Here is a 24,157-nt window from a genome sequence, read left to right as displayed (position 1 = left end):
TTTATGGAGAGAAATACTCAGAATTTCACTTTTACAGAGACAAATACCCCAAAAGTAGCTTCTGCTTTTCCACAGCGGGTACTCAGGATGGGGTGACACCAACAAGCTGCAGTCAGCGCTCCACACGACCACCACATAAAACAGAGGGAGGTGTCAGAACTTCCTTCGCCTTAAGCTTTCCTCAACCAAAATTTCCCCTGAGAAGAAGCCTGAATAAAGCAGCCTACGGCCGGCCACGTTCTAAGAAGCACCTCAGGAGCTGCCGCCGGAGGGCTAGGGCCATTACCTGACGGACACAACCCTCGGAGCACGGCCGTCTCCTCACGTTTGCCGCCTCGGGGCGGGCTGTGCAGCTCCTGAGGCGGGTCGCGGAGCTCCTGAGGCGGGGCGGCCGCCATCACGACGCCCCCTGCTGCCTCTCTCCGGCTTCCACCGCCCCTCGCCTTCCTCCCGGCCGGCCCGCCCCTGGCAAGCCGCCGCCCCGCGCCTCAAGAGCCCGCCGAGCCCATGGCCCGTGAGGAGGCGGCGGCGGCGATGGCCGGCGAGGAGGCGGCGGCGGCCGGCGAGGGGGGCGGCTTGCTGATGGAGATTGTGAGCTCCCCGCTCAATCTGAGCCTGCTGGGCCTCTGCCTCTTCCTGCTCTACCAGATCCTGCGGGGCGAGCGGCCCGCGGTGCCGGCGGGCGAGGAGGACCCGCCGCCGCTGCCCAAGATGAAGCGGCGCGACTTCACGCTGGCCGAGCTGCGGCCCTACGACGGCCGGAGCGACCCCCGCATCCTCATGGCCGTCAACGGCAAGGTCTTCGACGTGACCCGCGCCAGGAAGTTCTACGGGCCCGGTGAGGGGCGGCGGGGCGAGACCGGCCCGGGGAGCTCCGGCTCTCGGGGAGCTGCCCCCGGCGGGGAGCGGCGGCGCGGCCCGCAGCATGGTGCGGGGGCCTCCGCTCTGAGGCGAGGGCAGGGCCGGGGCTCCTCGGCCGGGCCTCGGCGCTGGGAAGGCTCCAGCTCTGCCCGCATCGCGCCGTTATTCTTTTATTTTCCCCTACCTAAGCTGTTAGGGCAGGCAGCAGAAGCGGGATGTCCTCTCGGTGTTTGCATTCCATTCCCAACTCTTACTGAACTGCATAATACTTACATTAAAGCAATATGTAGCCGCTTAGGTTAAGCCAGCTTTCTGTCAGAGGTACAGGCACTTCAGAAGTGCAATGATTGAAGTAAGCTTTACAGAGCAGCTGGTGCTGAGGTGGGGGAGTGTGTGCACATAGATACGAGTTTAATCGCCTCCACTTTTGCCAGAGGTCTCCGGAGATGCTTCACTGAGGTCTGAAAATTTCTGCTGTCTGGTGTGACCGCTCTTGAGCTGTCCAGGCATCTGGTGGCTGTGGTAGTGAGCTGCCACTGCTACTCTGAGACGAGAACACTGCAAGAGATATTAGGGAGCTTGATGAGGTTATTAATTATGGCACAAACACAGACAGGAGGCTGGCACTAAGTAATGCTGGGCTGTAGCTTTGAGTTCAGCAGCACTCAAGATGATACGTACAGAAGAGTTAGTTGTACAGTTCTGTGTCTGTACTACAACCCACTTGACTTAAGAACCATGCTTTAGATGTTACCCTTCTGGACAACACTAAAAGCTGTCCTTTGTATAAAATGTAGCCACCACAGTGCCTGGCTAGTTGGTTTTCTTTTTAATGGAAAAGTAAGATTCTCTTTGAGTACAGGAAAAAGGTCACTGTGGGAGGTGTGTAAGATGGGAGGCTCTGTGCGGTAACCAGAGTTCACATCTAGCTTCTTTAAGCTCCCTTAAGAAGAACTTTCAATGTCCAGTTGCAACATGCTTGTCATGCAAGCAAGTTAATGAGTAATGAAGTTTAGCAAGAGTCTGCCTTGATAAGGTATCCCTGATCCACTGTGAACTTCACGTTTTGGTCATTTGAGTTCATCTTGCATTTTGAAAGCTTTAATAGATATTACTTCCAAGCTAGTACTTTATAGTATCACTACCACGTTTTCAGTTAGGTCATCCTTTCAGCTCTCTAAGCCCACAGTATCTCTCAGAAAACCTCCGTTTCTCCTCAGGCTTGCAAATCCATCCTCTGTTCCTCTTTCTGAGGATGTTCTTCCCAATCTGTATGCTCATTCTTACTCTGTGTTCCACACACTATTGCGTGATTTGTTGCCCAGAAGTTCCAACACACTCTGTGTCTCTTCCCATTGTTTTGTTTCTTGACTTCTTCCTCTGTTTTTCCTTATTACCAAGTAAAATGAAGTCTGGAAACATTTCAGAAGTTTGAGATACTTCTGACCCTCAGGTCAAGGTAGGAACTCAATCTGTTTCAGTCTGGAGACTCTGATTCTTGAAGATCATACAGCATCTGTTGCCTCTGTAATAATGTTTATGTTTTTATTTTAAAGAGGGCCCGTATGGGATTTTTGCTGGGAGAGATGCATCCCGAGGTCTTGCCACTTTCTGCCTGGATAAAGAGGCTCTGAGGGATGACTATGATGACCTCTCTGATCTCAATGCTACACAGCAAGAGACCTTGAGGGACTGGGAGTCACAATTTACTTGTAAGTAATTTTAAACCTATTTACAAAGAAGTAGCTAACCAGCTACTAATAGGGGAAGTGTAATAGGGGAAGCAACAGTTAAAAGGCTGTTGCTAATTTGAAGCATCAGTCTGGAAGCTTACTTTTGAGTTAATGCCTCGGTTTACCAGCTAAAATTCTTGTTATTCAAAAAATTAAGAGAAATGTGAGGCATCCTCCCTCCCTCTGTGCCTTACAGAACAGTAAGAGAGTTGGAAACACTCTGTTAAAAGATCTGTGAAACCACCCAAAAAGTTGACAGAAATTGGAAGTATAGCACGCCTCTAATACAGTTAAGACACCATCTATAAAGACAATTAAATTTGAAGCTCTGAAAAATGAAGCTTGAGTCCCATTCAGCTTCTCAGAAGTACAAGTAACATTTGAATTATTACTTCTTGGTTACTTTGAGTTTTGAATACCGTTTAAACAAGGCCTTTTTCCCGTTGGGCTCCTGATATAGCTAGATACAGCTATAACTTTTATACTATAAATAAGTAATTCTGCATTGCCTTGCTGATGACTTTACTAGATTCATGGAAAATTGCCCAGCTGACCTTCTACCCAAAATGATTAGGAATGGGCAAATGCCATCCCTGGCTGTAACCGTACCAGTGATCACCAGAGCAGCAGAGGAAAAAGGCAACTTGCACACTTGAGACGTTTGGTATAAAATTAACAGAAGGAAGTCATTTTTGTAGTTGCCCTGTTTTTCTCTGCTTAGCAGTGTAAGTTTTTAAAAGGCTTAGTGCCATGTGTCCCAACTTGCTACTCAAAAAGTAAATCAAACCACGGTTTTATGGAAATTGTTGTGTTGACCTTGTACCCTGCTGGCACGACTTTTTTTTCCTCCTATGATTTATCTTATTGATGAAAAATAATTCTTCCATATCTCATATTGCCTTTTAGGCCAGTGAACACCAAAGGGATTATTTCTGCTCAGATAAGACAGAAAATAATTCTATTAGTTAACTTATTTTAATGAAAGGATTTATATTTATTTGATAAAAATTGCACATGCAAAGAAGTTTGCATGCAAAGTTTGTATAGTAGAAATCAAGTATTTTTTGTTTTTAAATCCAGTATTAAAGATTTACTATCACTAGCTGGAATGGAGCTTTCTCCACATAATGTCATTAGAAGGTCTGAGTCCTGACCTGCCATGCCCCTGCTATTTTGGCTCTGTTTTAATCAAGGCTGTTAATCATGCCACACTGAAGGGTTGTTTTATGATGTTAACAACTATATCCCAGAAAACAGAACTACGTTATCAAATTTCTAACCTAATCTAGTGTTTGTATCTACCTTTTCAAGAGTTGGGCATCAAGATTGATGCTGAATTGCACTCAAAAATTAGCTTTGGCACAGCAAGAAGAATAATCTAATCCATGATTCCTTTTCTTTAGCTGGATGAGTCCCTCATTTTTCATGTGTCGTTACATTAATTCATCTTCTGGCTTAGCCAATAGAAGAATTATATTTCATACACTTTGCATATTTCTTAATTTATTACAACACTAATAGTAGTTCAAGTAGTTTGTTAGTTTTTTTTTTCCTTCTCCCCACTGTTTGCAACAAGGAGCTCAGAGGTGTTCTATTACAATAGAGGCTTCTTGTTAATTTATGAAATAGAAACAGGAGTTACAAAAAATACATCTTCAGGGCAGAATAATGACTTGATTTTTTTTTTCTTCCAATTTTCAGTTAAGTACCACCATGTTGGTAAGCTGCTGAAGAATGGGGAAGAACCCACTGTATACTCTGACGAAGAAGAGAAAGATGGCCAAGATGCAAAGAAAGACTAGAAAGTGCAGTGAGGAACAGTCTATTTTTGTATCTTAAGGGATTGTTTGTAACATTCCAGTTCTGTTTTACAAGTTGCAACAGCAACAATGCTTACAAAAAATCCAGTTACAGTGAATCAGGTTCATTGCTCCAGGCTTCCTTTTCAAATTCAGTGATAAACTAGTAAAGGTCTAATATGTCTTCCTTTAAACCTGCATAATATGAAGTATGCACAAAAAATATCTGTGCAAAAGTAAATTGCAACTTTTGCAATAAAGGACTGATTTTATTCTGTCACTATTAGGGCAGAGTAGGGTTGAAATCCAGTTTTTCATTAACCACCTAGCACTGTGGACACAAGCACAAGAATGACTTCACGTATGTAACATAAATTCCACTAAAATTCATTTAGCGTTAGCTTCTGCAGGATCTCGGCCTTTGGTTGTAATTCCTTTAGAATCACAGAATGGTTTGGGTTGAAGGGGACCTTAAAGACCATCTAATTCCAACCCCCCTGCCATGGACAGGGACACCTTCCACTAGACCAGGCTGTTGGCAATTCCTGGCAACCAGGAATTGACTGCACATTCAATAGTGAATTAAAAAATATATATTCCCAGGAAAGGGTACGGTACCACCAGCTTTTGCCATAAAAAATCATGTAAGGAAGTTGCTTAGTTTAGCTGCAGTTTCATATTTTTTGTTTGCTCGTTCATGAAACACCATCTTCATTTGTGGTGCAATATAATTCAATATTATGTCTGATAATCTGGGTTTTAAAGAGTTACATAGAGGCTTACAGATAAAACACTAACTGCTTAAAAAAAAAGTCAAGAATTTTTGAGAGGTTAAATCACTTTTAGATACTTACAAAATTAGTAAGGACAGATGAATACCTGATGTATTCAGTCATGCAGCTGCATTAATACTCTTTGTTTATTTTTAAATTCCACCTGAAATGTTACTTAGGTACTGAGTGTAACTAGGCATCCTTAAAAACTAGGTTAATAATGAAGTACAACTTACCTGGACTATCATTTGTTCATTTTTCTTAGAAAAACTATTTTAAGAATTTTAATAAAATGAAATTAAATGGGTAAAAGCAGCTGTTGTTGATTCTTAGGCCTTAAAAAAGACTTGCTGGCATGGCACGATTAACAAGTACTCTTGTACATGCACCTTTAGCAGAAAAACCTTTATGGTCCATGTAACTTATACAAGTTTCCTGTACAAAATAAAAAAACGTGGTGTGAGCCATTTCTGCATCGAGGCTTCTGTTGCTTTGGAATGTTGCTGTTAAAAGAAATGGCAAAATCTCATGCATAACCAGCAATGTTATACCTGGGGGAACTGACTATTGAATTTCATTTCACCTGTTTGCTCTTTTAGTTTACGTCTCTGCTTAATTACTAGGTTTGTCCCAACCATGTAACTTAGTCTCCTACCAAAGGAGACTGAGTAAATGCACGTGACTGAGGAAAAATGTAAATTTGCCCCTTCATCAGCCAAAATACACTTGTATAACTTTACCAGAAATTTCCAGGGAGATAACTAATGATTTGTTGATCTCTTGTAAATGTGATTCTTGTCCAGGTGATTCTGCTTGGGTGCCTGTCTGGTATAGTTCCCCATTATTTAGTTTCTCTGGTTCAGCTCTTCTCCTGCGTTGTTTCAACTCGGCAGCACAGCCGATGATGAACTGAGGCCTGAGTAGAAAGGCGTGAACTAGGCAAAATTGTTCAGAAGTAGAGTGCATTGCACAACAGAAACTTTCATAAATATGTTGACACAACATGCTGAAGTGCCTGAGACCGACTGCAGTGAGAACTAATGACTTTCCCTCAGTCCTCACACTTTCATGGTGTTTTTCCTTTCAGTTACACTGGGCCTTCCACTGAACAGTGCAGCTGTTTGAGCCAGATAGCTTGCATGAAGTGTTACTGTATGAACTACCTAATGAAGGTCTAGAGACAAGTCTAAGTCTTGTCATGGCCTTTGTGTTTTGCGAACTACTTCTAACGGCTTACCTCAAATCCGAAATGTGCTTTTATCTGTTTAAGGCAGAAAATAAATGTCTTGCATAATGGTGGTGTGTGTTTTTATTTACTGCAACTGAAAGTGATGGCTAATCCTCCCCCAGCGTTACAAATTTTACAGCCTACAATCTGTCTGTCTTACGTTATTCAACATGTAGATTGAGTATAACATGTTCAAACTGAATGGCTCTGAATGTAGTTCTGTAGCATAATAATTTTTAATAGAATACTAAATTCAGAACATGTTCGCATATTTTACTGTTGCAAAAGCAGAGTTAGGCATAAAAGAAACAAGTATTTGCTGACACTGAGCAAAAGCTGGAGTTCTGGAAGGCTGTCATGCAGTGGAACTGGGCTGGGCTGTAACCTACCCTTCAGTAGGTCCAACGCCAACTCTTAAGTTAGTCCACAACAAATCCTGAGGAACCAAGCACTATTTTAAGCATGAATCTGCACATCACAATATGATGCTTCCCAAATAAATGACACAGAAAACTGGCAGTAACACAGGACAAAGAGTAATATTAAGCACGTGTGCCTCCTGGGAGGGAAGCAGTACAATTCAGATAAGACCACTACTTTTTCAGAGAAAAAAATCATCATGAAAGGGAAAGGAGTGAATCACAAGAACAGTGGTTTCATGAAGCAGCAGGCACACATTTTCTCCTGAAGTGCTGGAGAAAATGGGTGTTTTCTATCTTCTTTTTGTTCATCGCAACTTGATCTCTTCCTTCAACTGACTGGTTGCAATGACTAAGCAAAAAAACCACGCTGCGTAACTTAATCATTTGTATATTAACCGAGGAGGACAATGAAAAACTAAAAGTAGACATTGTCAATCTCCCTCATCCAAAGTGTTGAAATACCAGTTATTCATGTGTCATGAAAACATACTTCAAGAACTCTGGTGCAAATCAAAACAAGCAGCGTCTCATTCCCAGCCAGTTGTGGCATACAGTCCACTGCTTCGTAAAATACAGAAGTTTCCCTCATCTGGGCACTGCCTGCTCTTAATTATCTCTAGTGGTTTTACAATAGGTGAGGTAAAAGGGCAGATATTTCTATGCATTGCTTGGAATCGCTGGATTTAGAGGAAAAGGACATATCGCAAGATCTACAGCCTCAGAGCCTTACTTCATACTACAAGTGTCACAGTAAATAACACTTCATAAAAAAAAGAAAACAAAACCCAAACCCCATCACTCCTTGAAACACTGTCTGAGTACAACAGCATAAACCAAGCTCACGCAAAGATGTGAAATTCTGCTGGGAATGTTATACATTTCTGTTCCTCGACTATTTGAATGCTGCTTTTAATGCCTCTTTTCACCTATTAAATGTTCAAGTTACATAAACATTCTGTAACTTCCATAATTGAGATGTGACATTTACTCCTAAACACAAATGAAATTTAACTTACAAAGCTATGTGTTTAAAGAGTCTTAAAACAAACTGTTATATACAACTTAAAAGATTAGTCTTCAGGATAATAAGATTATACTGAACAGTCCAGCATATGGAAAGATGGGGTTCAAATTAAATGTGTAAGTAGAAAAAGTGAGAAACTAATACTAAACCACCTGAGAACAGGTTCTAAATAAACCCACCTGTAAACAAAAAGGGAAAAACATATTTCAGTATGAAAATTACCGTGGTGTCTCAGTTGAAAGTGCACATCTTTTATTCAGTAACGATGCTTTATACTGAATGAGGAGATAGAAGGGATTTGCTTTATCAATTTCAATCAATGTAGGTAAACACAAGAAGCAATTACAGAATTGGTGTATTTATTTGTTGACTGTTGTGACAACATTGATAAAACACTGGAAATTTACACTGAAAGAAATTTAGAGTTCCTGCACCCTTAGATTAACACAAATAAATACTTCCTCACCCTCAGCCCTTAATTGAAAGGGCTGCCTCTTGGGAAAAGGGTACTTACAGTACAGAACTGTCTAGAGACTGACAGAGGGGGAAGTTTTGTCGTCTTTTCTTTAATCTGTAAATTTTGCATAGAGAAAAAACACCCTTGGTATGTCATAGCAGTGCAACTGAAACATTTTATGTGGTCAACAAATACAATTTACAGTAATGAAAATCTACTGAAGTACTAAAAAGGAGACTTAAGAGGGGCATGAATGTTCTCCGAAACAGTCAGAAAATAACTCTGTTGAGAAAATAAGGGTTTGTTGTTGTTTTTTGTTTAAGATAAAAGCAATAGATGGACAGTACTTTGAGTAGCAACCATTTGTTATTCATGATCCTGAAAAGGCACTCAAAATCTGAACATGCGAAGAGACAGCTGATGAAGTCTGGCAAAGCCCGTAGGAGTCACCAACACTGAACACTGGGGAAAACCAATCTACCATGAACAATTACTTTTTTTTTTAATTACAATTTATTAGAGCAGAAGTTACAAACATGGGTAAGATGCTATAAAAGAAAGGCAACATCATCACATTAATTTAGTATATTGACATGTAATAAATTAAGCATACTAAAATGAAAGCTGAAATAATCAGTGTATTGTACTTAGAACCGATCCTCTATATCTTGCTAAGGGACTTTGTCCAAGAGCAATTGTGTCTGTCTTCTAAATATAGCCAGCTGAGTAAATATGGATATAACTCAAGCTCCTAGACTGCGTTTTCACATTTTTACCTCCATGCAGCAGAAATTTAACAACATTAGACAATTCCTCTGGAATTTTCTGTAAGCTAACTTGTACTAAATAGCTATCTCACTGCATGTGCCTTCAAAAGGGCGTGGTTTTGAAATCTTGTGAACAAATTTTCAGCCTGCACGTGTGTGAGCTGTCAGCATGCTGACAATCGTTGTCCTTTTACTGTCCAACATTCAGAACTCTGCTTAGATCATCATTCAGATTTCTGAAGCACTATATTTAACAAAAGCTTTGTGAAATCCCTTCTCCTAAAGACAAGTTTTCAGAAACACTTTCAGAAGATAGGATATTTTCATATTTGGGAAGCTGTTATTCCCCACAACTGAGAACACATGTCCCCCACTCCTTCCAGTCCCATCATTTTAACAATCTGATTGAGGAGGCACTTTGTATGTTTGCTCTAAGACTTACATATCTCCATGTGGGGTTTTGTTTGTTTGTTTGTTTTCCACAGACTCGTTACTACTAAATACTGTAACTTTGACATTTACGTGGTTGCCTACCTTTAATCAGACTAAGTCTGAGATCTCAATCTGTAAACCTTCGAATTCTTAGCAACTGGTCCATACAAGTTTGTTTGGCCCTAGGGAAAAATTTGGTCCTCTTATCCAAAAAGCAAATAAAAATTCTGGTTTTGTGGCTAACTACACCACTTAGATTATTCGGACTGAAGGAATTATCTAAGCAAAAAAAGCCCCAGTATTTCCAATAACTTTTAACGGCTAAAGGGCTTTCTTCTCCCACTTCTACACAGAAGCTTAAGAGCTATTATATTAGTAGCTGTTCAGCATCCTCTTCTGGGCTCTGCTCCACAGAAAGAATCTGAGCAGGGGTTTGTCTGAATTATCTCAAGAGGAAAGAGAGGGCATCCTCTGACATCTGCATCCATCTCTCTTCTCAACATTAATTTCCTCTCATCTCCTGTAGGTAAGTATATGAAAAAGTTACTTGAAATGACTTTGTTGGGGGGAAATAAAGGTACAGGGAGGCAGCTGTTTGGTGGCTGCTAGTAAACTTGAAAGCACAGTGAATTGAGAAAGGGCTGTCAGTAACAATATCCAGAAATGTAGCAATCGCGTATAGAAATCAGATGACCACATACATATTAAAATCACTCACTTCAGACAGTACCTCCCACCCAGATGTACCACATACTGAGCTGCCTAACAACTTTTTGGTGCGTGTCTAGAGCATGTTGGGTTGTTAGCATGCATGTTGTTATTAAAGGCACAACCACCTATCTGCTAATGCACGAGGGAAACTTTGCTACCTGATTAAGAGACAAATACTGCTCTCCAACTTCAGCTGCTCGTAGTGTTTCTGAGCTGAACCAACAAAACCCTTAATGGCAGAGAAGTCAGTTTTTAAAAAGTACAAATATGGTACAAAAAAAAAAAAACAAAACACTTACCCATTCATCACTTCAAGAAGAACTGCAGCAACTAACCTCACCTGCCAGAGACCTAAGACTATCAAACTCACTCATTTCAGCTCCAGTTTACCTCTTTCTCACCTGGGCTCTGGAGAGTCTCTTGAAGTGGTGAGCCATCAGAAGTGGTAATGTCTGGTGCTGCCACAGCCGTGTGAAGAGTCTTGAATTTCACTTTGTTGTGGAATGCTTTATTACATTTTCTTTGTATCTTTCTAAGTGACTCCAGCTGTATGCAACTGTCCACCTCTGAAAAGCCACATTCATCAGATAAAAGATTAGAAGAAAGCTTTTTTCTCTTTTTCTTCATTTTGCGAGTATTTCTCTCCTCTTCCCTGGATTGTCTCTCACTTTTCTGTCCTTCATGTCTTAACTTACTACTAGACCTCTTGCATGACTTTTTAAGCTTGTGTTCACACTGCCTTGCCAAGCCCTCAAGGGCGGAATTAGAACAGAAGTCACATTTCCTGCTTTCCTTTTCTTGACCTTCCAGAGTTACATTTTTAAGATAAAACAGTAATTTTCTCTCCCTCTTTCTTGTAGGCAAGCACCCTTTATCATAATTGCTGTACATTTCTTCACACCTTCTTTCTGTTCTCTTCATTGCACCACCACACGCCTCACTGAAGTACTCGGAATCACTGATCTCTTCCAACAAATCCTTTAATTTGCAAGCGGATCTACATATTTTGTATGGTATGGTAACTTCATTTCTACCATCTTCTTGATTGAGCTCCTTATCATGAGTAACGGTAGTCCAATCCAAAGAATGATTCAGTCCAGCATATGGTAAGCAATCAACAGAGAGTGTCTCATTCCTCTGTACTTGCAACTTTTTTGCTAGCTGACTTGCATAGGCCTTGTTTTTCAACACTGTGTCTGTTGATTCCAATTCCCCAACTGTGATCACCAGTCTATAATTATCATCACTAATAAAATTTCTCTTGTTGAGGTTTTGTACAAGACTCACTTCTCTGAAATGCTGGCCGTGTTTGTTACTCAAACTGATGTGGAAACCACTATCATCATCAGACACCACTCTCTTCCACCAGGACTTGTTTGCAGAATTTTTTGGCTCTAAGCAAACACGTGCATAGCTTGGTGTCTGGTAGTAATTTAATAAATAATTAATGAATTCATCAGTCTCATAAACCTTTTGCTTTCTGCAACCATCCTCAGACACTGTCTGCGTGTGAACTACATTCAATGTTGGGCAGTCCCTTCCATCCAGAGATTTGATGACCTTGCAGTCTTGGGTAACTGTAATCAGCAAAGATCCACAGCCAAAGGAGTTGTGCACATCTCTGCCAGTCAATCTGTCAGAACTCAGGGCTGTACTGGGGTCATTTAAAATTGTCCTGACTATATGAGAAGTAGACGCATGGAACTTAGTCACATCTCCTTCCTCACTAGATAAGCTGCTGCTTTTTTGGGTTAATTGACACTTAAACTCCTCCTTATGCTTCAACTCTTTTTGCGTATTACAACGAGAGTTAATCTGTTCCTGATGAACGTCTTTTAATGCTCTTTCAGAAAAGGAATCGTCCTTCCTTACGCCCAGTGAAGGATCCACTTTTTGACTTGCCAACTGTACAAAATCCTTCAAATAAAAATCAGGAAAATGATTATGTACGTTTATTGAGCGTAAAGAACAGTAAAGACTGCTAAACTGCAAACTCATAAATATGCAGTTGTACATTCAGAAGAATTATACAGGTGAGGGATAAATTTGGCTTCATGCAGAGCTTGATCATAAAATCTCACTACTGCTAATCTAAAACTAACAATACTTCATTGTTTCAGAATGCTGCATTCTCAAATAGGACAGTTAATCTTTCAACCAATTCATCTATCTCACTACAACTGCACAAGAAAACGTTTATTCTGTTTTATTAAAGCGTCACAATCAGTCTTGTATGCAACAGAAAAGTTGCAAGACATTTGTAGATATAGTAAAGTAATTGTTCTAAATATTCTATGTAGTTTTTATGGGTCCAAATACAACCAATCTAAAGCCTTCCAAGTGATGAAACCAAGAAAAAAGTTTAAGTCATTAATTTCACAATTAAGAAGGTCAATATAAGACATTATGGGGCCCTAAAAATTCACACAGAATGGCAACTGTAGCCTCTGACTTCAACTCTTAGTGCTTTAGAATCAATCTTTTTCCCCAATCTTAAGGATTGGGGAAAAACATACTTGTTTAAAGATGCAAGCGAATTTTTACATAGCAAATAGTGAAGAAAAAAATCATGTTAGCACTCCTTAGATTTCAAACTTTTTTGTTAATCCCAAAGCACTAAAATAAGCCTCTAAACATAATTTCTCTGCAAAACACTCCAATTTTTATCAGTCCTCTGCTTTCTCAAGACATTAGCTGAATCAAACAAAACTGATAGCTTAGTGTTGGCCCCAACAGAGAAGCTATTAGAAATGAAAGCAGCATAATCCATATCAATTTAATTCTTTCACTTGCAGACTTGAGACCAAAGTAAGCAGAGACATCTTCCTTTGCATTCCCTAACCTCCCTGTTGGCAATGTTGGATCAAGTCTAAGAGATTGATGTGGTCCTTCCAGCCTATTTTTACACAGTAAAGACCAGGCCTCAAACAAACGAAGACAAAGTTTCTGGGTAGGATCACACTACCTTTGGGTAGGGCAAACTGTCTAAGGGCAAACTGTCACAAGACTTGGACCTCAGGCCTTCTTAGTCACTCTCAAGGCATTCTTTTGAGCAGCATCAAGACACCAAAAGTCTACTGAACTATTCAAGATCTAACAAATATCCTTCATAACTTAAAATATGTTTGAAAATGTTCTTACTTTCACACGGTTTAACAGGACTGTAAGCAGTCTGACAGACTCCACTCTTCTCTGAGCTAGCAGGGATTTCCTTTCTTCCCATTCAGGCATATTCTCTGGCCACTGCTGTTCTTCAGCTGGTACCTTCTGCTTTTGGGGATGATTTTCATCTCCATCTATCTGCCTCTCTTCTCTCCTCTTGAGCTTAGCTTTCTTTTTTCTCTCTTGAACTTTTTGTTCATCACCACGTTTTTTTCTAGGTAATTATCAATATGGGACAATTTAGACGACACTTGTTTTACATTTCGAGTCCTGGGAAATTGGATGTCAGTCTTTGAAATGCTAACAATAAACAACCAGTCACCAAGAATCCACATGTGGCTAATAAGAAATCTTGGCTGTTAGAATGATATATTTAAAAAACGTTTCATATTGATGACACGCATCTAACTGATGCACACATTTAGAACACGTTAGTTCTGTACTTGTCTCTTCAAATGGTTTGTATTCTAGGGTTTTCTTTATATGCACTGCCAAGAAGACAGATTCACATTATCTTTTGTCTCCAAGGACACAACCAGAAGCTGATCATTCAGATCTAATTCTTACCTTAACAAAGCTCCCCTACAGATTAGCATAAGGGTGCCATTTAAAAGACATTACAAGACTACTTCCATTGCTATAAAAATTCAAGCTGAAGCTGTCACCACTTTCTGGAAACCTTGTCCTGTAGAAAACAGATCTACTAAACAACCAACATGATTTGTCACAGAAAACTCCAGAAAATTCAAGGAACAAAATGTTCACACAAACATTTAAAATATCTATTTTTAAAGTATTTGAGTAAGAAGATACTCAATTAGCAATGGAAGCAGAGTGATGTTTTCAGAGATCGAGCATTTGAGTTGCTATGTTGAGCATACCAAAGTTTTGTTGTGTTTTGTTTTTGTTTTTGTTTTGTTTTTTTAATATGGAGGTGTGTAACATGATTAATTACCAGTGACAGTCTCGTGTGCAATACAAACACACCACCAAATTAAAGCTTCCACATACTACTGTTACTTGCATACAAAAATCCTAAACCACTGCCCTAAAGATAACAACAATGAAAAACTGATATGTAAAAAGGGGTGGACAGAAAGGCAGAAAAAGTGTTCCTAGCTCTGAACCTTCCAGCCAACTGGAAGGCATACTTCAGAGCATAAAGACATTAATTTGTGGTGTTGCAGCATAGAACAATGAGAAAGCAAACACACAAATAAAAAGCACATGTAGAATTTTAAGCAACCAAGCCTCAGCTCTCAGATTTCACCCCAGGTCCACAGAATCTTAGAATAATCAAGCCTGAAAGGACCCCAGGATGTCTCTAGTCCAACCTCTTTATCATAACAGACTCCTTCATCTATGCCTTACACACAGAATTGTCATGTTGCTTTTTTTTTTTTCCTGCAGTAACACACAAATGTAGAACTACTCAGTATTGTTTCAAGTTTGTCACCTCCTGTTTCCTCAAACCTTTTTTTTTTTTTAAAAAACAAAACAAAACAAAACAAACAAACAAACAAAAAACAGTAGCATCTCCTTTCCTGGATTTTACTTGGTATGGAATAGTCTAGCAAATCTTAAGAAAATAGAACATTCTCTAAAAATACACTCTCACCTTTCAAACCCTTTTTTCCCCTTGTGCTCCTGTTCTCACAGTGTCAGTCTTCTCAGGCTTCTCTTTCTTTATGGCTCCTTCACTAAAATTTCTGGTTGTATAAAAAGTCACCTGTCACAGAAGAAAGAATCAGACTTACCAGTCCAGTTTGCCACGTACAAACACAGCCTACTACACAAACACGAAACATCCCAGGTGACTACCAAATACTACTTCACTTGAGAGAATTACTTTCTCTGTTGTGGAATACCAGAACATGTCCTCTGAAGTTCACACTACGAAATGTCTGTTAAGCTCAAACACCCACCCCCAAACATCTCCTCCTGCTACAACACCAGGGGTTCGCAAGCTGACATCATACCTTTGGCCAAACTTGTTACTGGCACGCTCTTCTGGAGACTCAAAGTTCAGTATGTTCAGCAGAGAGTTGCTAGCTGTACAATTCATGCAGTTCTGCCAAAATTAGAGTTCGCTGACACTCGGAGCAACATCTTTTGGATCCAATGCTTGTTTACCTAGCAAGAAATGATGAATCCTGTTGTGTGCTGCATTTAATCAGCTTTAAATACCCAGATGCAAGCATGTTAGAAAACATTCAAGCAAATTGCATCAAGATGCATCTACACTAGAAACGTGATATAAAGTGTTATTTCCAGCATGGAGACATATTGTTAGCGTCACACTTTAGAAAATATCTGCTGGAAAAAGTACTGAAACAGGGCACACCCTGATAAATAGTTATGGAGATATGCTATTAGGCTGCTGAAATGAAGCTTGCAGGCTGCAAACTTTCTCTAATAATGCCACAATAAGCATAGCACTTCAATACCAACCACACTGAAAATATTTAAAACTTTTAGCTTACCTACGCCAATTTTCCAGAAAATCAAAAAGTAAGACCCCATTATTGGATTAAAGACCTCAAGTTCAGATATACAAAGTTCAGATATCACTATTGGTTACACCCACTGAAAAAAAACAAGTCTTACGTTTTTCCCCTGATATGATTAAATGCCTCAAAGTTTATGGAGAAGTATCAGCTGGTTAGCAGACTTAGCAACCTGACAAAAGCCTACAAGCTGGTTGTGACAGGTTAAAAACTCTGCTGGCATTACTTAGGGAATGCCTGTTGGCCTTCAATCTAGGCGTCTGTACGGGGAGGCAAGTGCAGTGCAAGAAGCCACCTGGTAAGTGAGGGTGGCTAAGGTTTACTCAGGATGAACAAAAAAGACATGTGGACTGAAGAAAATGCTAGTGTCGTAAAAAAATCAGGACTCTGGAAGCACACATTGCAGCACTGAATTGCTCCTATTAAGGAAATTCACTCCAAACTAAACCAACTTTGTTGGATAAGGCTGACTCTCTGAATTAAGCTATGAATGCAGATACTTGCATGCATATATATATGTGTGTATCTGTGTTTTACATAAGTATGTACGTGTAAAAATCTTCATAGATATGTGATTTACTGATTTACTGCAGTAGCACGTGCACATCACCACGTACAAAGCAGAGCAGATACTTTAAGACAACCAAAGTTCTTACTACAGAACTGGAAAAGTCATTACTCTTTAGAATCCCTTCTACCCACTGTGCATGGAGATAAAGAGCTTCCTACAGCTACCTGTTATTTTATTATAAACCATACTTTTTCCATCACACTTAGATTTGAGTTGAAGCAGGTGAGAACTTCCAGACGCTACTGTTAAAACCTGTAAATGTGTAAGACCTGAGAAAGAAAGAGCTGGTGTGCCCAAAGCTCGTCTTTTACTGCAAGTACGTATTCTATTAAATCAGCTGATACTATCCTGTCTTTGCAAATCCTTCTTCATTGATATCCTTCACAACATCACAGACACAACCATATTCCTACTACTGCATTAAATCACCTAATAATAAGCCCAAAAGTCTTGGCATGGAGCTGTCTGCAAGTCATCTATAGTGGCTTGGTAGTGCAGTCCATTATTCTTGCTCTTCCCTACTCTTATTCACAGCCAGGAGCAATTTAAGCATCAGAAATGTATTTCTCATGACGTAACTGTGTATAAAGCACATAATTATTTACTATCTCATCCACTGAGGCTTTGCCACTCAGCTTCGTGGCCTTTTGGAATCAACCCTGACACACTAATAAGCTGTTATCTTCAGGTTTTAATTCTTCCAACTGATAAATCACAAGGAATCTGACATTAGACCTCATTACCAAATGGATATTCACTTTTAGCCATTCTGCCGTGGTTATAACATTAGGAACACATTTACCCTTGCACTGTTGTTTATTACAGTAACTGCAGGCTCAACTGCCCCTTGCTACCCGCATGTCTTTCTTCTGTGATCACATCTTCTGCTAACCCCAGTGTACACCCACCCTCACCCCCCACTAAATACTGTAAAATATAAAAAGGAAACAAGGAACCGAGACAGTGACCTGAGACTATACAAATTTGTGATCAGTTCCCAGCTCTGCTGAGGAATTCCTGTGAAACCCAGTAACTTCCTATGCCTCAGGAGCCTAATCTAATACAGCATTACAGAACAGATTCACACTAATTGGTACCATAACAGACCATCAATTCACTTACTCTGGCCTGTGCTGTATTCCACTTTAGTTTTACACCAGTGACAAGGCACAAAACTTAGCCCTCCTATTTGACTAAAAGCACCTCTTCCAGGAGGGAAACCTACCTGGTCCTGCTTTGAAAACACCAGGGTATGAAAATTTGCCACCTCCCATGGGCAGTTTGTTCCAGTCCTTACTCATTCACCAATGAAATGGAAACCATTTGCAGACACCGATTTTTCAGAAGCATTCCTGTCCCAGCTTCACATCTTTTTAATATCTAGATGTGTTTGTGTTTTTCCGTCCTACAGACTATAATTAAGGTGTCTGTAAGTCATCATTTTGATATAAAATACTATGTTTGTGCTCTTTAAGAGCTTATGGTCTCTCACTGTAAGGCAGTTTCTCCAGCCCGAGTAACTTTCACTGCGCTATTCTAATTTCCAATTTAAATCGTATGAATCCCAAAACTGTACACAGTATGGATTTGGTCAGTGCCATGCACAGAGGAGAATGCACTCCTTTAGGCCTACTTTCTATCACCATTTAAACATATGCCCCACAAGACTGCAATGGAAACCCAAGATATCGCTAACGTATTACAGTAACCCTTTCACATCCTCAAAGAAAACCACAAAGATAAATCCATAACTCTGAAACTGACTTCTCTCAATATCTACATGGTTCTTTTCACATTGACCTAAGTACCTTATAACACCCTAAAATGCACCACCTAAGTTCATACATTAAACAAAATTAGACTTCAGGGAAACATTAACAGCCTGGCAATATTTAATTTGAAACACTGAAACACCCTTTTAGACCATATGAGTAAAGTGCAAGTACTAAGAGTAATTTTATTCAAAGGTGCCACTCACATTTGCACACAGTACTGCTGGCTTAAACAGCTCTTACCATCCCCAGCTTCCCAGCTGGAAACTCCCACTCATTCCAAGCCCTGGGCCATCACAACCGTTTTTGAAACCTCACCATCAACTGGGTCAGGAAAAAGAGCTAGCCTGGGGGAAAAAGAAAGCCCTATTTTGCCAGGTTACTTTGCAGACAGTTCCCTGCTCTCGTTCACAGTGCAGCCCCACAAATGGTTCCAGCGGCACAGCTGAAGGCAGAGGAAATATCTTCATTCTGCAAAGGTGGGCAGCACGGAAACCTCCCTGCAAATGGCAAGGTGGCAAGAGTATGCATTGATCTGTAGTAGCAGAAGGAATTTATCACGCAGGGAAAAGCGTTTACCAGAAACAGTCACTTGGTGAAGTTTAAACAAGAGGTTTAAACACATGCAGATTTTCAATGGGCAGGATTAGTTTATTCAGCTTGCTCTGCACAAAATTAAGTGAAGAGCAGAGATGATCGGAAGTACTGCTTGCTGCTGCAATATTGCACACAAATATTGCAGTAGAAGGGGCTTTTTAAAGCTAACGCTGCTGGTGTCACTGTTTAATGCTGGATGTTTTGAGGTTGGGATACGAACAATACAAAAGAACCCTATAATAATTGATAAGCCGGTCACAAGGCCACAGTCCCTGTGCTTAGCAGGACGCGTGCTTAAATTCGGACAGGATCTGGAGGCACCACGAGCACGGCTGCTGGACCACCCGCCAAGATGAACCCTGCTGCATGAACTCGGTGACAGCCACGCCCGCACCCACCCCTCAAACGTGTCAGACAGGCGGTGTCAGCGGGGTGCTGGGGACCCAAGCGGGGCAGGGCCGGACGCACTCTGCCTTTCCCCACACGCCCAGCAGCCTTTCCCTGGGTGCAGCCACCCCACCCGCAACGCCTGTGAGGAAACCCACCGGGCCCCCAGCACCCATTTGGCCACCCAGCGGCCTCCCAGGGGTGCCCAACAGGGACACGGGGACAGCCGCTGTGGCACGGGAGGTGGCTCCGGGCCGGCCCCGCCGCGTCGCACCCCTCAGGGCCGCTGTCGCCCCTCATTAAGCCCCCCGCTGGCCACCTTTCCCCTTAGCCTGAGCGGCCAGGCCCGGAGAGGAGCCGCAGCCCCGCGGCCGCTCCTCAGGGCCGGGACTCCCCTCCCCTCCGCCGGCTGGGCTCCCCTTACCCCTCCGGCCGCCGCTGCAGCCGCCTGCCACCGGCAGCGGACGCTTCCAGGCGCCCTTCGCCGCCGCCACCCTCGGGGCGGAGCGCGGCGGGGCTGGGGGAGCGGCCCCCCTCAGGCGCAGCCCGGCCCCGGCCCCAGCCGCCTGCCGCCGCCCGCCCTGAGCGGGTCCGGGGCCCGGCTGCCCGCCTCGCCAGGGGGCGCCGCTCCCACCGGGCGCCATTTTGTGGCGGCTTGAGGTGGGGGGCGTGAGGGGGCGCTGGGTGCGGGTATTTGGGGTTTTGCAGCCCCCGGGGGATTTTTGTGAGGGGTTTTGGGGAATGGGTCGTAGAATTTGGGGCAGGAGTGAACCCCAAGAGTGGGGCTGGTGGCTGTTAGGTTACCTGAGGAGGACACGGTGAGGTGCCCGGGGTGTCTCACCTGTCTACTCGTGCTCACCTGGTGTGTATGGTCTGTGATCAGCATGGCTGTTCATTATGAAAAAAAGGAAAGAAAAAGGCAAAGAGTTACTTCCTCTCCAATTGCCAGTACCCCTTACTTAGGCATTGGGAAGGCCTAGTTGCAGGGCTCTGCAACATTTTTTGTCTTTGTCTTGGTGACAAAGATAGTTCATCAGTCACCGCTTCATCATGTATCACTGCTTCATCTGAACACTATCGGTACAAGGATTAATATTGTCTTTTCTCTGTTTTTAGTGCTGGTTTGAACATGTTTAACCAATGGAAACAGTACCTGTATCTATTTGTACAAGCTGACAGTCAAACCTCCACAAAGGAGCAGCTCCAAGAGGTGCCAGGGTTCCTCAAATACACCATTTAAGGTATCATCAACATTTTCCAACACTTTGTTCTTCCTTTAAGGTCTCCAATGAAATTCAGTATAGGGCTCTTAGGATACACACAAGGCTGGGGTTGCAGGCAGAGGTGTGTACTACACACTTCTATTCACAGATGCTCTAATTACAGTTAAAACCTGAGAACAATTAGGTGTATTTTTAGGGTGGGTCTATTTATTTTACAAATTTGTGTCCCAAAAAGCATTCTGTGTTTTCTCACTATGTAGGTTGATACAATAGATACCATCTTTGTTTGCAAACCTTTTGTTTGGTCTAGTTATTTTCACAGTTGTTGGTTCTCCTTGCATTCTGAAGATTTTCTAGGAGTCTATTATACACTAGTAGTTCACATTTTTCTTGTTCCCTTAAAAGATAAAATTGTGTTTTGATGGTGCAAATTATTATATTCCAAAGATACCGTCTTTCGGTTACATGATTTTTTTCCTTTCTATATACATTCCTCCAAAACTATACAGGTAAACTGGAATTTTATACTAGTTTGCAGCTGCAAACTAGTTATTTAGTCAGTATTTGTTGATTTTCCAGAGATGCAATAAGTTGAGAAACTCTAATGTTTTAACTTATAAATAAAATGCTTAATGTAGCTATGCAAAGGTATTTCTTTGTCTGAATGAGGGCTCCTGAATAAGAGAGAAGATATACTAATTACTACTAATTAGCAGTTGACAATGCTGTTAATATTTTGTTTTTCCTTTTGTAAGAGGGGTCATACAAACAGTACATTTCTATTTTCTAACTTCAATGGCAATTGTTTTATAATAATGAAATGCCAAACAATGAACAAACAGAGTTTAAATTCTGTTTTGTATTGAGCACTCTTGAACTCTTTGCCCCAAAAATGTATAATTTTCTTGTTATCAGTGCAGTAGCTTTGAGACTTTAGGTCTCATTGTCTTAGGCTTGTGACTGGGATAAGAATGCTCCCTTCTTTTTTAAGCACAATGCATTCCAGCCCAAGACTATCACATCTTAGGACCTCTGGTACCACAGGTACTCACACAAATGAGTTAAAAACTCAAACTATGCCTTCTGGTTGAAGGTAAAACAAACTAAAAAAGTTTCTTGTCTGTAATTAAACAAATTATATGTAAATAGAATTTAACTGATATTCTTTATCTATATTTATATTCCAGGGAGCAAATTACTGTAAACTGTGGTCTTTTGCAATTGCAGAATATCCTGCCTACCAGGATAGAGCACGTTGCTGGAGCAGTATGGTAAGTTAACTCTGTGAATGAACAGCAAGTCATATTTCCTCTGGCAAAGGAGACAAGGAAAACAGATGTTAAGAAAAATGCTCTGGCAATGTTCTCATGTTGAGAACAAGGGCCATGTGATACTAATTAACAGTGCCACATCCAAAACAGATAGAAGAAAATACTTTTACACAGGGAATAATAAGATGATGGCAGTCATTGATACAAAACATATGAGAGACTGAGCACCTTGCTTTGCAAGTGGATTGATGTTTATAGAGACAATAAGAAAATAGGGAGGTATTTTGCAAATACCACTTTAAGACAATATTAGCTACTAGATTTTATGCTTACGACATGACTGAGAAGTTAGAGATCTAGACTGACATAATTATCCCACATCTCCCTTTTGCAGAATAGTTATACTTTTCTCTGCAGCCTGCAGTTCCAGGCTTTATCCCGTCTGTTAGCTACCTAGATTGTACAAACCCTGGATCTGCACTACTCTTAGAAAACTATCTTCCTAAAACTAGACAATGAGTAAAGGTGAAACCCTGCCTGCAAAAGTCACGTGGTATCTTTGAAAATCAATGTAGGTAAAATGAGTGCAAAGGACTGTGTGCAGAGCCAGCTCTTTTATTTATTATGGGTTTATTCTCATTTAGCTGAAGAGGATACGAAGTACAATGTAATTTTAAATCCAGAGTAGTGTTCACACAGAGATTGCAACATCATAACCTAGCAGGTTTTAGATGGTTTTAATTTAAAGCCTGTCAACCAGTGCTTGAAAACGAGCTTTCTCTGTGAGCTTCAAGAATAGTCTGGGAAAAAACGTGATTGGAAAAAACTTTGGGCATGAAGGGGGTTTAAGTACGTGCAAGTAAAAATCTTGGCTATGGTTCTGCTTGTGGCTTGGTAACGTCATTTCAGGAATTATGGCTGAATATTATGTACTGCTCAAGTAATTTAAAAGAAAATATAATTTTCCATATTGAGACTATATATCTCCCTAACTTTAGATGTACAGTCCATAGGAAAAATCAAAGCTTCATCTTGTATTTAATTTTGAAACAGAACAATAAGGCCTGTTTCAAGGGACAGTAGGAAGCACTTGCAGTTTTGTTTCATGAATAACAGTGCTACAGCCTTGTTTATTGCATGTAGCTGCCATTGCAGGTTTGTGAAACTTATTTGTGGACTGTTGAAATATTTTTTCCCTAGATACTGATTTTATCAGTTACTGAGTGAGAAGCAGCTCACCTACACAACTACTTTCTAGCCAGAAACAGCTGAATGATGGATTCAATACTGCCACCCACTGTCTGGCTGCACACAAATCTTGTGGAACTTTATTTAAGGGAATAGATAAAAGTACTTAATGGAGGGTTTTTGTTTGTTTGTTTTTGTTTGTTTAAGGTGTTTAATTTTTCTGTCAGGACTTTCTAATCAGCCTGTATGATGATGGGTTTAATCTACAACAAGGTTACCTCCGAAATACTTTGTATATAGGCAGATGAATTTGCTTAGTGGTTTTAAAAAAATAAAAAGAAAAAAAGTTCTTAGTTCAACATTTAAGTTTTGGCTCTGAGGATAGTTAGTTTTCTCAAACATAAACTGTCTAGCCACCAAAGGAAATGCAATGACTTATACAGAAAGTCCAGAATACACAATCCTACATCATATGATTCTGTTTTATAACATTTCTGAGCCATGCTTAGAATATGTATTAGTGGCATTAATTCTAGCACCAGCTTTGTGTTATAGACATGAAGAGGGAAGAATTCTTGGTTCCTTTTTCTAAAGTCTACTTTACAACTGACAAAGCCAGCTGGCACTGTGAATCGCTCTTAGTACAGAAAGACAGGCTTGTGATTAAGTCATAGGAGTGGGAGTGCGAGGTCCTATTTCTGGCTCAGTCACAGACATCCTGGTTTATCATAGGCAAATCTAGTAATTTTCACGATCGGTCACAGGGCAACCCGTGGTGATTGCTGAAGTGGCTTCTCCTCCCAGCCCCGAGGAAGGAACAGACCCAGAGCACATTGCACTCTAGCAGTCTCCAGCAAACGTCCTGGAGAGCAAGGCCAACTAAACACCTCAGAGAGCTCTAAATTTAGAGCTTTTCTAACTTGTATCTGGGGATGGCATGAGCAGAAAAGTGGGTTCCTTGACAGCCTTGTTCATTCTCTCTCTCACAGGAAGCTTCTGAGATCAGAGACTTTAAGCGTGTTCTTTTTAAGTACTGAGTGCCCAAGGAAGATGGTTTAAAAATAGAATGTAACTTAATTTTGGAAAGGACGGCAAGCTTCAACACTACCTTTACAAAAAAAAAAAAAAAGAAAATCAGGGTTTGACAGATTTCAGTGTGGTACCTGATTCTGATCTTAGCCACAACTGCATCATCCTGAAGCAACTTGTTGATAACAACCAAGCTATTTGTAAAGTTAAAAAAAAAACAAACAAAAACCTTGATGTTTTCAC

The 24,157-nt window shown here is 40.9% G+C and overlaps 2 protein-coding genes across 2 annotated transcripts; one reads left to right on the top strand and one right to left on the bottom strand.

Moving 5' to 3' along the window:
* Positions 1-338: 338 nt before the first annotated feature.
* PGRMC1 (progesterone receptor membrane component 1) lies at positions 339-6,462 on the top strand. Its single transcript, XM_035541284.2, has 3 exons — positions 339-838; positions 2,418-2,573; positions 4,296-6,462. Exons 1-3 carry the CDS (start codon positions 508-510, stop codon positions 4,394-4,396), a joined length of 588 nt encoding a protein of 195 aa, XP_035397177.1. The 5' UTR covers positions 339-507; the 3' UTR covers positions 4,397-6,462.
* A 2,329-nt stretch (positions 6,463-8,791) lies between these two features.
* LOC118245265 (A-kinase anchor protein 17B) lies at positions 8,792-19,795 on the bottom strand. Its single transcript, XM_035541278.2, has 6 exons — positions 19,628-19,795; positions 15,349-15,502; positions 14,988-15,098; positions 13,349-13,583; positions 10,609-12,124; positions 8,792-10,016 (listed from the first exon to the last, which is right to left on the bottom strand). The coding sequence occupies exons 4-6, from the start codon at positions 13,436-13,438 to the stop codon at positions 9,880-9,882; spliced, it is 1,743 nt and encodes a 580-aa protein (XP_035397171.1). The 5' UTR covers positions 13,439-13,583; positions 14,988-15,098; positions 15,349-15,502; positions 19,628-19,795; the 3' UTR covers positions 8,792-9,879.
* Between the last annotated feature and the right edge of the window lie 4,362 nt (positions 19,796-24,157).

The sequence above is a fragment of the Cygnus atratus genome, chromosome 13 (assembly GCF_013377495.2).
Source record: "Cygnus atratus isolate AKBS03 ecotype Queensland, Australia chromosome 13, CAtr_DNAZoo_HiC_assembly, whole genome shotgun sequence".
In the NCBI taxonomy this organism is placed as follows: domain Eukaryota; kingdom Metazoa; phylum Chordata; class Aves; order Anseriformes; family Anatidae; genus Cygnus; species Cygnus atratus.
Note: the sequence above shows the minus strand (reverse complement) of the source record. Positions and strands in the feature narration are given on the sequence as shown.